A 13,933-nucleotide genomic window follows, 5' to 3' on the forward strand; every position below is an offset into this window, starting at 1 on the left:
TTTACCATGAGGTCAGGATCGAGGTTAGGTCTTTTAAGGAGAGGATGAATAACCGCTTTTTTGAATGCAACGGGAACAGTGCCCGAGGAAAGTGATAAGTTTATAATATTTAGCACTGATGGACCTAATAATACAAAAAGCTCCTTGATAAGTTTCCCAGGAAGTGGGTCAAGTAAACATGTTGTTTGTTTTATTCCATTTACACGTTGTAACAATCCTTCTAATGTTATTTCATCAAAACGAGAGAAACTATTTTGGATATTTGCAGTATCCGCCGTATATACAATCGTATCTGTGTTACTATAACCCCGTTGTAGCTGGGACGCATTGTCTTTAATCTCCTTTCTAATAAGTTCAATTTTCTTATTAAAGAACTTCATAAAGTCATCTGCCGAATGGGTGGAGCTACTGGAAGGAGTCCCTTGTTGGGTTAGCGATGCTACAGTACTAAACAAAAATTTTGGATCGTTTTTATTAATGCGGATGAGATTTGAGTAATAATTAGTTTTAGCTAAGGTAAGCATGCGTTTATAAGTTATTAAACTATCACTCCATGCTTGATGGTGCACCTCAAGTTTAGTCGTGCGCCATTTGCGTTCCAGCTTTCTACATAATAATTTCTGAGCTCTAGTTTCTTCAGTAAACCATGGCGTACGCCTATTTGGAGCCTTTTTTAACTTCAGCGGTGCTATACTATCAATGGTTTCGCGCAGGGCGTTGTTAAAGTTGTTAGTGAGGTTATCAATAGAGCCCACATACTTTGGGAACGGTGCCATTACCGAGGGCAGTAGGTCCGCAAGAGTCGTCGTTGTGGCAGCATTAATGTTGCGGCTGCTATAGCAGTTATTATTCTTATTAGCTTGCCGAACATGAGTCTGAACTTCGAATTTTATAAGGTAATGATCGGACATTACTTTAGTATACGGGAGTATCATAACTTTGGAGACGGTGATACGTTCTTGTTCTTGTCAAAAAAAAATAGGAACATAAAACACTGTACTTTATCCAAGTGATTCTTCGGCGTGCCACTAGATGGCGCATGTGCACCGTACAGCAATTTGAGAATGTCTGTTCTAATTGAAATAAAGGAAAGCAACATTTCTGTTTGTGGTGACTTTCTGTCCCTGACTCCTGAATTATTGAATGATCAGTTGTGTTGACATGTGTCCTCTTGCAGTGGAGCTGAAATTCAACTTGGACCACTATGTGAACAAGCGCTACCCCGGCCTGGTGAAGATTGTGCGGAACATCAAGCGGGAAGGTCTGATCCGGGCCAGAATCCACGGCTGGAACGCGGCCACGGCCCCCGTGGTCGGCTTCTTTGATGCCCACGTGGAGTTCAACTCAGGCTGGTAAGACAACGTCCTGTTCAACAAAAAGCAGGTCAGATGTCCCACCTGTGTCTTTTGTCAACTGACGGCTTCGCTTTCTTTTGATCTTCCCGCTACAAATGTGCATTGTCACTGGAAGCCGCACTTTGGACGCCTGCCTGCATTTTTTATGTTTGGTGCTGCACTTTTTCTGCTGTGTGACCTTCTCAGTGAGAGGAAGGTTTTTGCTTGATTCCTAGTTGGAACACGCTAAAAGGATCTTTAAATAAGATCACTTAAATATGACACAAGACAAGGAAGAGAAACTAAGACGGAAATGTCACAGCAGGATGTAATCAAAGATGCAGCTCACTCGTTTTTTTGTTTTTTTTATATATATATATTTTTACATTACTTTCCTCTGGCAGATTTTTACAATATTACTTCTGGGGGTCTCAGTCAAATGTCTACCTGCTAATTCAATATATATATATATATATATATATATATATATATATATATATATATATATATATATATATGTGTGTGTGTGTGTGTGTGGGTGTTAGGGTTGTCCGTTATTTTGAAAGAAAAAAAATCCATACTTTTTGAATAAAAAAAAAAATCCAGATTTTTTTTCAACAGAAATAAATCCTGATTTTTTTCACAGTAAAAATCCAGATTTTTAGACCGAAAAAAAGCGAGTTTTTGACAGAAAAATCCTGACTTTTTGAAAGAAGAAAACCAGACTTTTGACGGAAAAAATCCTCACTTTTTGACCAAAAAATCTTGACTTTTTCACAGCAAAAAATCCATATTTTTTGACGGAAAAAAATCCATATTTTTTGACAGAAAAAAAATCCGGATTTTTTTACAGAAAAAAATGCAACTTTTTGACGGAAAAATCCTGACTTTTTGACAGAAAAAAACCCCAACTTTCTGACAGGAGAAAAACAGACTTTTGACGGAAATAATCCTGCCTTTTGACAAAAAAATCCTGACTTTTTGACAAAAAAATCCTGACTTTTTCACAGAAAAAAACACCGAAAGTTTCCATAGAAAACATCCAGAGATTTTCACAGAAAAAAATTCACACATTTTCACAGAAAAAAATCCTGACTTTTTCACAGAAAAAAATCCAGATTTTTTTGACCCCAAAAATTCCAGAATTTTTGACACAAAAAAATTCCTGATTTTTTGATAGAAAAATCCTGACTTTTAGACAGGAAAAACATGACTTTTTGACAGGAAAAAAAACGACTTTTGATGGAGAAAATCCTGACTATTTGAGCAAAAAAATCCTTACTTCTTCACGGAAAAAATGCCGAATGTTTCCACAGAAAAAATCCAGACATTTTCACAAGAAAAATTCAGACATTTGCACAAAAAATTTTTGACAGAAAAAACCCCCGACTTTCTGACAGAAAAATTTACAGACTTTTGATGGAAAAAAATCCTGCCTTTTGACAAAAAAATCCTGACTTTTTCACAGAAAAAATACCGAAAGTTTCCATAGAAAACATCCAGACATTTTCACAGAAAAAAATTCACACATTTTCACAGAAAAAAATCCTGACTTTTTCACAGAAAAAAATCCTTACTTCTTCACGGAAAAAATGCCGAATGTTTCCACAGAAAAAATCCAGACATTTTCACAAGAAAAATTCAGACATTTGCACAGAAACTTTTTGACAGAAAAAAACCCCGACTTTCTGACAGAAAAAAAACAGACTTTTGATGGAAAAAATCCTGCCTTTTGACCAAAAATCCTGATTTTTTCACAGAAAAAATACAGAAAGTTTCCATAGAAAACATCCAGATATTTTCCCAGAAAAAATCCAGACTTTTTCACAAAAAAAAATCCAGATTTTTTTGACACTAAAAAATCCCGAATTTTTGACACATAAAAAAATTCCTGATTTTTTGACCCAAAAAAAAATCCTGAATTTTTGACAGAAAAAAACTGACTTTGTGACAGGAAAAAAGCTGATTTTTGACGAAAAAAAATCCTGACTTTTTGAGCAAAAAAATCCTGACTTTTTCAAGGAAAAAAATCCCGAATGTTTTTATGGAAAAAATCCAGACATTTTCACAAGAAAAATTCAGCCATTTTCACAGAAAATTTTTGACAGAAAAAAATCCAGACTTTGTGACACAAAACTTCCCAACTTTTTGACAGAAAATATCCTGACTTTTTTGACGGAAAAAATCCAGACTTTTTGACAGAAAATCATCAAGACTTGTATAACACACACAAAACACAGAGGAGAGACAAATACAGAAATGTCAGAGTAGGCTGAAATCAAAGATGCAGCTCACTTGTATTTTTTCATTTATTTTATTTTTTTTTACATGACTTTCCTCGGGCAGATTTTTTGCAATATTACTTCTGGGGGTCTCAGTCCAATGTCTACCTGCTACTTCAGTTTACCAGCAAAATACTTCTTCAAGCACAAATATTGCACTTTATTCAAACTTGTCATGTTGCAGATGTTTGTAAATGATGTTTGTGCTGCTCATCTTGATGCTTGTGAGGCAGGTGAGGGATGGTTGTGAGGCAGATAAGAAATGGTTGTGAGGCAGGTGAGAGATGGTTGTGAGGCAGGTGAGGGATGGTTGTGAGGCAGGTGAGAGATGGTTGTGAGGCAGGTGAGAGATGGTTGTGAGGCAGGTGAGAGATGGTTGTGAGGCAGGTGAGAGATGGTTGTGAGGCAGATAAGAAATGGTTGTGAGGCAGGTGAGAGATGCTCGTGAGGCAGGTGAGGGATGGTTGTGAGGCAGGTGAGAGATGGTTGTGAGGCAGGTGAGAGATGGTTGTGAGGCAGGTGAGGGATGGTTGTGAGGCAGGTGAGAGATGGTTGTGAGGCAGGTGAGAGATGGTTGTGAGGCAGGTGAGAGATGGTTGTGAGGCAGGTGAGAGATGGTTGTGAGGCAGGTGAGAGATGGGATGGAAAGAGCAGGGCTTCTCAAACTTTTATGGAAAGCAACAGAGCAAATAGGTGTTTTTTGTAGATACGCTATGTCTTTTTGTTTTCCATGAATACATGTGGGAAGTGTATTTCAGAGCAAATTATCAGAAAAAGGAGGAAAGTGATAACTGCATACTTAAAATAATGAAAGTCAATTTATGTAATACATAAATATACATATAAAATATATGAAATAAAAAGTATAATAATTTACAAAATGCATTATTAAATGTATTAATGTCAATATATCATTATTGTATTTATTTATTTATTTATTTCATTTACAACCCTAAAATGTACATATATAATATACTGTTTTATATATATATATATATATATATATATATATATATATATATATATATATATATATATATATATATATATATGTGTATATGTATATATATATATATATGTGTATATATATACAGGTATATATATATATATATATATATGTGTGTATATATATATATACATATGTATATATATATGTGTGTATATATATATATATATATATATATATATATATATATATATATATATATATAAAATCTGACTTTTTGACAGAAAAAATCCAGAGTTTCTCATATAAAAGTCAAGGTTTTTTTACAGAAAAAAACCTGACTTTTGGACTGAAAAAAACCTGACATTTAACAGAAAAAATCACAACATTTTGACAGAAAAATCCAGACTTTTTGACACAAAAGATATATATATATATAAGATATATATATATATATATATATATATATATATATATATATATATATATATATATATATATATATATATATATATATATATATATATATATATATAAATATATATATATATATATATACACACACACAGTATATTATATATGTACATTTTAGTGTTGTCCAATACCGATACCAAAATATATATATTTTCAATACTTTTCAAAATAAAGGAAACTACGGATAAGTGTCAAACCTGGCTTTATTTTAACACAAAATCTTTGAATAAACATATGTTCATTATTGCATTTAAACACCAAATTTAGAAAGTTAAAATATCAATTAAAAGGCAATAAACACATTGTGTTTTTCTTGTTGCACTCAAAGAACAATTTACTTTTTTTCACATTACATACAGTCTGCCATGAACAAGAATTCGATTACAATATAATGAAGACACTTTATTAACATTGTATCAAATGTTTCATGATTTATGGTTGCCGATCTTGGTATGTGCTTTAAGAGAAATAACATTTTTAGTAAGTACTACAAACACAACTATGGATAAATGTACTCAGATAAGCCATGTGGCAGGTAAAACACATATTTCTTAAAGATAAAACACAAATATATATATATATATATATTTATATATATATATATATATAATATATATATATATTAGGGGTGGGCAAATTAAAGCGTTAATTACGAGTTAACTCATCAATCTATTAATGCCGACAATTATTTTACCGCGCATTTGCGTATATTGTTTATATGCTTTTATTTTGTTAACACCTTTTCTTAACAAAATGGCATCTCCCGGATGTTCTTCGGCGTGGAGGGGCTCTTGGTAAAGATGCAACATTTGGCAAAAATAGCGGACAATTCTGCAAATTTCCTGGCTGGCTTACAGCGTGGTCACTCCGGGATCACTTACGACCGCCAGACAATTCTGGATGTGGATAGATCGGGCCGTTTTGGACTGAATGAGGCGTGCTTGCTAGACCGGCTAGCTAGCATGGGAATACTTTGCCGGCTACATCCAGCGGCCTGTGAAGCAGCGGAGTATATGTGTTGTCTGTCTATTTATGAATAATGCAGACCAGGAGTGTTGGCTGACTTCTTAACGTTTGCTTTCAGAGCGTGCATATCACAACATACAAGATGTCGTCATGGCGACACAACCTATACCGGGCATGCTCGTCACTCCTGTTGCATGCTGGGTAGGGAAGTTCTTTTATTCCCTGGCTCATAACATCACAATATAGTACCATGTATATGATGCCTTCAGTTTATCAAAGCACCAAGCAAACAATCGGAAAATTCCCATCATATCAATTCCTAGATATGGTCATAATTATTTTAAGTGCACTACGCAGAATAAACACAACATTATTAATATTGCTACTCAGGATAATTTGATCAAAAATTCCCTAAAACAGTCCACTACCTATAAAATAGTTTTTTTAAACATAAGATCCCTGATAAAAAAAATGTTTTTTAGCTGTTACCTCAGAAATTGCCTGTTCAGATGTTATGATTGTGGCTCAGAGATTTGTATGTAGATTATATTTATTTTCCATAACAAACAGGATAACTTAAATACCCTGGCAGTGGCAATAAGCTTAAATGTTTGTATTTACATTTTTTCAGTTGATTTTCATCAAATATGCTATTTAACTGCTACTGTTTAACAAGGACTGATTTAAATTGTGTTTGCACAACAAATGTTTTGGCGCTTTTGTTCATGTGGGAGAATATTCCAATAAAGGTGCACTACACACTACTTTTGAATTCATTTTTGGGCTTTGCGTATACAATGCAGTTAATCGCCATTAATCGGAGAAATAGTGCGATTAACTTCGATTACAATTTTTAATCGTTGCCCAGCCCTAATATATATATATGTATACATATACATATACATATACATATACATACACAGTATATACAGTATATATATATATGTACTCTATTGACAGTTCATAGTCCAAATCAGCTATTCATTTTTGTAACATTTATTTATAAAGCTTCCTAAACCCAAACAAATGGAATACGATCATTATGCAAACTTTTTGGTTCAGGGGCCACATTGGCTTTCAAGCACATGATGCATTTTGAAGCATATATCAGTTGGAACATAGAGTAACTTCTCAAAGATGGGCTATTTTATTCATAGTACATCAATTTTCAACATCATATTATCAAAGAAACATACAAACGGTATTGAAGGGTTGACACTTAGATTCTCTTTGTCACGCTTTGATAAAAGCATTTGGACTCAGATGCAGATTTGGGACTTCAGACAGGCTTTTATTTTGACAATTTCCTTTTACCTCACCGAGTCAAGAAAAAACATCTATAATCACAAAAATAAACTACTTGGTGAAAAGGTTCCAGAAAAAGAAGGAACAACCGAAAATCACTCCGAACGGAGGAAAACACCAAAGTAAAGATAAACTATAAACAGTATTTGACAAAAAACGCTCCAACAGGAGGACCAAAACAACATCTATGAACATTTCTACACTAACTAATCTAATAAAGTATTTAACAAAAATAGTCACTCAAATTTGAGGAATGAATGAAAAACTTAACTGAAACTTACCACTGCGGCTGAATAACTAAATCATCAAAATCACTCTGCTGAGGAGGAAGAAAGGAACACTCCAAATATTCATAAAGGGGTTCAGGATCAAGGGACATAAGCAGAAGACAAGGCAAGGCATGGACAAAGACATGGACGCTAGAGAGCACCAATAAACCAGACAATCTGGCACAGAACAAAGGGAGGAGTGGGCTTATAAAACACATGAGGGTAATAGGGAACAGCTGGAAATAATCAGAGAACAGGGTTGACGTCAGACTGATGACACAAAAGGAAGGGCAAGTGACCTGAAACCAGAGGAGAGTTACTTTTCAAATTAAAACCATAAGACAAAAAACCCAAAACAAGACACTCTTTGAGTCTGCGTTTGACGTCTAGGGTTGTAGCGGACATTATTTTCCAGCCCGATCCAAGCTATAAAGAGTCTGCTTTAATCGCATAATTCCACAGTTTTCTGGACATCTGTGTTGCTGAATCTTTTGCAATTTGTTCAATTAATAATGGAGAAGTCAAAGTAGAAAGATGGAGGTGGGACGCTTTTAGTCTTTAGCCACACAAACACACAGTGATTTCTTTTTTTAATCGCATAATTACACGGTATTCTGGACATCTATGTTGCTGAATCTTTAGCAATTTGTTCAATTAATAATGAAGAAGTCAAAGCACAAAGATGGAGGTGGGACGCTTTTAGTCTTTAGCCACACAAACACACGGTGATTCCTTGTTTAATATTCCCGAAGGTGAAGCTTTACTATGGATCAGAGCGGTCAAGCCAACATGGATCCTGACCAAATGTCAACTAGCAGTTTTCGGTGAGAAGTGAAGTGAAGTGAATTATATTTATGTAGCGCTTTTCTCTAGTGACTCAAAGCACTTTACATAGTGAAACCCAATATCTAAGTTACATTTAAAGCAGTGTGGGTGGCACTGGGAGCAGGTGGGTAAAGTGTCTTGCCCAAGGACACAACGGCAGTGACTAGGATGGCGGAAGCGGGAATCGAACCTGCAACCCTCAAGTTGCTGGCACGGCCACTCTACCAACCGAGCTATGCCGCCCCAGAAAATTGTGGTAATAAGTTTGCTCTTACCGGAGACATCGGTGACATCAGCGGAGCTTCCAGCAGCTTGACATGCCTCAGGTACACTGGGTCAACTCACGCACCCGTGGCCACACCCCTCCGACTTTGTGTACTATTTAATACCACTAAAACACTAACACAATAAGCAGATAAGGGATTTTCCAGAATTATCATAGTAAATGTGTCTAATAACATCGACAATCGCCTTTTTATTTTCTAACTTTTATTTATTTATTTATCTTTTTAGTCCTTCAATCTCAATATCCTCATCCACGGATCTTTCATCCTCGCTCAAATTAATGGGGAAATCATCGCTGTCTCGGTCTGAATCGCTCTCGCTGCTGGTGGCCATGATTGTAAACAATGTTCAGATGTGAGGAGCTCCACAACCCGTGATGTCACGCTCACATCGTCTGCTACTTCCGGTACAGGCAAGGCTTTTTTATTAGCGACCAAAAGTTGCAAACTTTATCATTGATGTTCTCTACTAAATCCTTTCAGCAAAAATATGGCGAAATGATGAAGTATGACACATAGAATGGAGCTGCTATCCCCGTTTAAATAAGAACATCTCATTCCAGTAGACCTTAACCCTCTACCTATTCCTCAAAGTAAGACCTTGGATGGAGCTCCAAAATGAGGGCTGTCAGTTTGGTGTTTCTTACATTTTATAAGTAATGCTTGGCTCTATTTCCCAAGGAAGAGAACTAACTTGTGTGCTTAGTGGCAACACAACCAGTCTTTTGGGATCAGAATGAATGCTGCTTGGTCGGAGATCAAATACTTATTTGACTCACTCAAATACATTATGCAACCTTTATTACTATTTAGTATACATTTTGAAAAAAAACAGCATGACTTCTTAACCACCAAGTCATTATATCAAAGACAACGGGTTAGTATCCTCATTTAGTGTTGTCTGCTGAGTTTAATTTGAAGCTGCAGGTGTAATGTTGTTGTGTTGATGTTGAAGTCACAGGAGGTTTGCAACACTCGTGGCTGAGACATCAGCAAGGATGTCTCTCACTGACTATGTAACCAAGCATGTGACAAGCAGGCTCTCTCAGGATCATTTACACCTTCCTTCTTCCTTTTGACACTGATTATAAGCCTTCACGGCAAGTTCTATTTACACTCTGCTGTAAAGTGTGTCTTGTGTCACACACAGGGAAGCCGTGCACACACATGCAGGCATGGAAGTCTCCACTTTTTGACAGAAAAAATTACGACTTCTTCACAGAAAAAAACCTAACTTTTGACGGAAAAAAAATTAGATTTTTATTACATAAAAAATGCCAACTTTTTGACGGAAAAAATCCAGACTTTTTCACAGAAAAAATTCCTGACTTTTTCTGAAAAAAAAAATCCTGTTTTTTTTTTACAGAAAAAACCCGACTTTTTTGACCAAAAAAAACAGACTTTGTGACAGAAAAAAAAAATTCCTGATTTTTTAAATTTTTTTAAATCCTGACGTTTTGACAGAATGAAATTTGACTTTTTGACAGAAAAATCCTGACGTTTTGACTGAAAAAAACAAACACTTTTTGACAGGAAAAAAAATCCTGATTTATTGACAGAAAAGATCCCGACATTTTGACAGAAAAAATCCAAACTTTCTTATATAAAAATCAAGATTTTTTTTTTACAGAAAAAAACTGAAATTTTTATTACATAAAAAATGCTGACTTTTTGACGGAAAAAAATCCAGACTTTTTCACAGAAAAAATTCCTGACTTTTTCTGAAAAAAAAAATCCTTTTTTTTTTTTTTTTACAGAAAAAAAACGACTTTTTTGACCAAAAAAAACAGACTTTGTGACAGAAAAAAAAAATCCAGATTTTATGGGGGGAAAAATCCTGACGTTTTGACAGAATAAAATTTGACTTTTTGACAGAAAAATCCTGACGTTTTGACTGAAAAAAACAAACACTTTTTTACAGGAAAAAAAAATCCAGATTTATTGAGAGAAAAGATCCCGACTTTTTAACAGAAAAAATCCAAACTTTTTGACAGAAACAAATCCGACATTTTGACAAAAAAAATCCAGACTTTCTTATATAAAAATCAAGATTTTTTTACAGAAAAAAACAGACATTTTTATTACATAAAAAATGCCGACTCTTGGACAGAAAAAATCCAGACTTTTTCACAGCAAAAATTCCTGACTTTTTAAAAAAAAAAAAAATCCTGATTTTTTCACAGAAAAAACACGACTTTTTTGACCAAAAAAAACAGACTTTGTGACAGAAAAAAAAAATCCAGATTTTTTTGGGGGAAAAATCCTGACGTTCTGACAGAATAAAATTTGACTTTTTGACAGAAAAATCCTGACGTTTTGACTGAAAAAAACAAACACTTTTTTACAGGAAAAAAAATCCAGATTTATTGAGAGAAAAGATCCCGACTTTTTAACAGAAAAATCCAAACTTTTTGACAGAAAAAAATCCGACATTTTGACAGAACAATCCCAGACTTTCTCATGTAAAAATCAAGATTTTTATACAGAAAAAAACAGACTTTTTGACAGAAAAAAATCCATATTTTTTTAAAGCAAAAATACAGATTATTTGACAAAAAAATTCTGACGTTTTGACAGAAAAAAAACCTTTTTGACAGGAAAAAAATCCTGATTTATCTACAAAAAAAATCCCGACTTTTTAACAGAAAAAAATCCCGATTTTTTGACAGAAAAAAATCCTGACTTTGACAGAAAAAATCCCGATTTTTTCACCCCAAAAAAAATCTCGACTTTTTCACAGAAAGAAATCCCGACTTTTTCCACAGAAAATATCCCAACATTTGACAGAAAAAAATCTGACTTTTTGACAGAAAAATCCAGAGTTTCTCATATGAAATTCAAGGTTTTTTTTACAGAAAAAAAAAAACTGACTTTTGGACGGAAAAAAAACTGACATTTTAACAGAAAAAAATCACAACATTTTGACAGAAAAATCCAGACCTTTTGACACAAAAGATCCTGAGTTTTTGAAAGAAAAATACAGATATTCTGACACAAAAATACCAACTTTTTGACAGAAAAAATTCTGGCTTTTTGACAAAACAAATCCTGACTTTTTGACATAAAAATCTGTTTTGTTTTTTTCACAGAAAAAACCCTGACTTTTTGACAAAAGAAAACCTGAATTTTTGACTGAAAAAAAATCTGAATTTTTGACAGAAAAATTCCAGACTTTCTTATATAAATATCAAGATTTTTTAACAGAAAAAACCTGAAATTTTAACAGAAAAAATCACAACATTTTGACAGGAAAAAATCCAAACTTTTTGACCGAGAATATCCCCGGTTTATGACAGAAAAATACAGATTTTGTGACTTTTTGACAGAAAAAATCCCGACATTTTGACAGAAAAAAATCCAGACTTTTTGACAGAAAAAAAAAAAACGTCCATCAGTTCAAAACAAGATACAAGAAAATGGTATGGGCAATGTATATGAATGTGAACATGGATGCCTAAGTGTTAAACTCCATCACTGGCTAATAATGATTATTGTTATTATTATTATTATTATTGTTGTTATTATCATCATCATCATCTTCATTATTTTATACGTATTATTGTCATCATTTATTGTCATTGCTATTGCTATTGTTCATATTGTTATTATTGTTATCATTATTGATATTATTATTGTTTAGTCATTGTTGATATTATCATTATTATTACTTCTATGACATCACCCAACTAGTTAAACTATATGAATTAGTATCAATGAGAGGAATACATTGAATTGTGTGTGTGTGTGTGTGTGTGTGTGTGTACACAAACAATCCTATATGCAATTTGAGTAATACTAATTTTCTGCAAATGTAAAAACAAATATGAATTCTGACTATAGAATTGGTGCCAATAGAAACTAAGAAAAGGGATTTGGGTCCACTATCTGGAGTACAGGGCAGGCGAGTGGAGGATCTTATGTTCGTGGATAACTCCTCTGGCAGGGGGCTCCCCTCGTCTCTTTTAATGCACAGCATAGGACACATAGCAAGAGTGTTCCTCAGATCCTGTTGATCAGGGGCAGTAGCTCCACAGCCACAGATCCACTTTTAACCACTAATACCACAGTCAAAATGAAAACTTGTTCCCATAGGCACCATAAACGGTTAATAATGTTTAGACAAAAGTGTATATTATATATACTATTATATGTATAATATTTATATAGGTGTGTGTGTGTGTGTGTGTGTGTGTGTGTGTGTGTGTGTGTGTGTGTGTGTGTGTGTGTGTGTGTGTGTGTGTGTGTGTGTGTGTGTGATGGATATGTGTGTATTTTGGGTATATGCATGTGTGATGCATGTGATTGTGTGTGTATATGTATATATATATGTGAATTATGTGAAGTGAATTATATTTATATAGCGCTTTTTCTCTAGTGACTCAAAGCGCTTTACATAGTGAAACCCAATATCTAAGTTACATTTAAAGCAGTGTGGGTGGCACTGGGAGCAGGTGGGTAAAGTGTCTTGCCCAAGGACACAACGGCAGTGACTAGGTTGGCAGAAGTGGGAATCGAACCTGCAACCCTCAAGTTGCTGGCACGGCTGCTCTACCAACCGAGCTATGCCGCCCCACATGTGTATATATATATAAATTCTATATATATGTGTGTATATATGTGTGTGTACATATGTATATATGTAAGTGTGTGTGAATTTAAATGTATTATATATAGACAATATACTGTATAGCAGTAACCACTGAATTGAATTATATTATATATATTGTTGTATTATATATTGTAAATATATATTGTATATGTATAGGGGTGGGACCTAATAAGTTTACTTCTTCCCACTCCCTTTTGAGCCAATCTTGACATCTACAAAAGATTAGTCACATGTAATGTTTTCAATGTAGGTGTAAAAATAATGTATTTATATATTTCTTTTGTATTTTATGTCATTCTCTTGTTTTGTTTGCATGGCTCAAAATAAACCATTCATTCATTCAACGACTTTTTGACTGAAAAAAACTCTGACTTTTTGATAGAAAAAATCCCGACTTGCAGGCATGTATGGAGAAACTTCTTTGAGCTAAATTTCAGGCACTTCAACCGTGCTCGGGACGCACAGGTTGTTTGCATTGAAACAACACAAATGTTTGTATTTAAATACATTTCAGGAAATGTCACACACGCCGATTTCTTGCAACAATCTGATTACAAGGCAACACTCTTTGGAGTCTACCGTTGTTTTACTAATTCTCGTAAAGACGCACTGCATGACGGGGTTCTAACATCTCTCATT

At 34.2% G+C, this 13,933-nt stretch overlaps 1 protein-coding gene across 1 annotated transcript in view; it reads left to right on the forward strand.

Annotated features, from left to right (window-relative positions):
- galnt9 (polypeptide N-acetylgalactosaminyltransferase 9) overlaps positions 1-13,933 on the forward strand; it is a 206,271-nt gene that overhangs the window by 74,318 nt on the left and 118,020 nt on the right. The window contains exon 4 of the mRNA XM_061907126.1: positions 1,178-1,352. Coding sequence (XP_061763110.1) covers positions 1,178-1,352 — 175 coding nt within the window. The remainder of the gene's footprint in view (positions 1-1,177; positions 1,353-13,933) is intronic.

The sequence above is a fragment of the Nerophis ophidion genome, linkage group LG07 (assembly GCF_033978795.1).
Source record: "Nerophis ophidion isolate RoL-2023_Sa linkage group LG07, RoL_Noph_v1.0, whole genome shotgun sequence".
Classification (NCBI taxonomy): domain Eukaryota; kingdom Metazoa; phylum Chordata; class Actinopteri; order Syngnathiformes; family Syngnathidae; genus Nerophis; species Nerophis ophidion.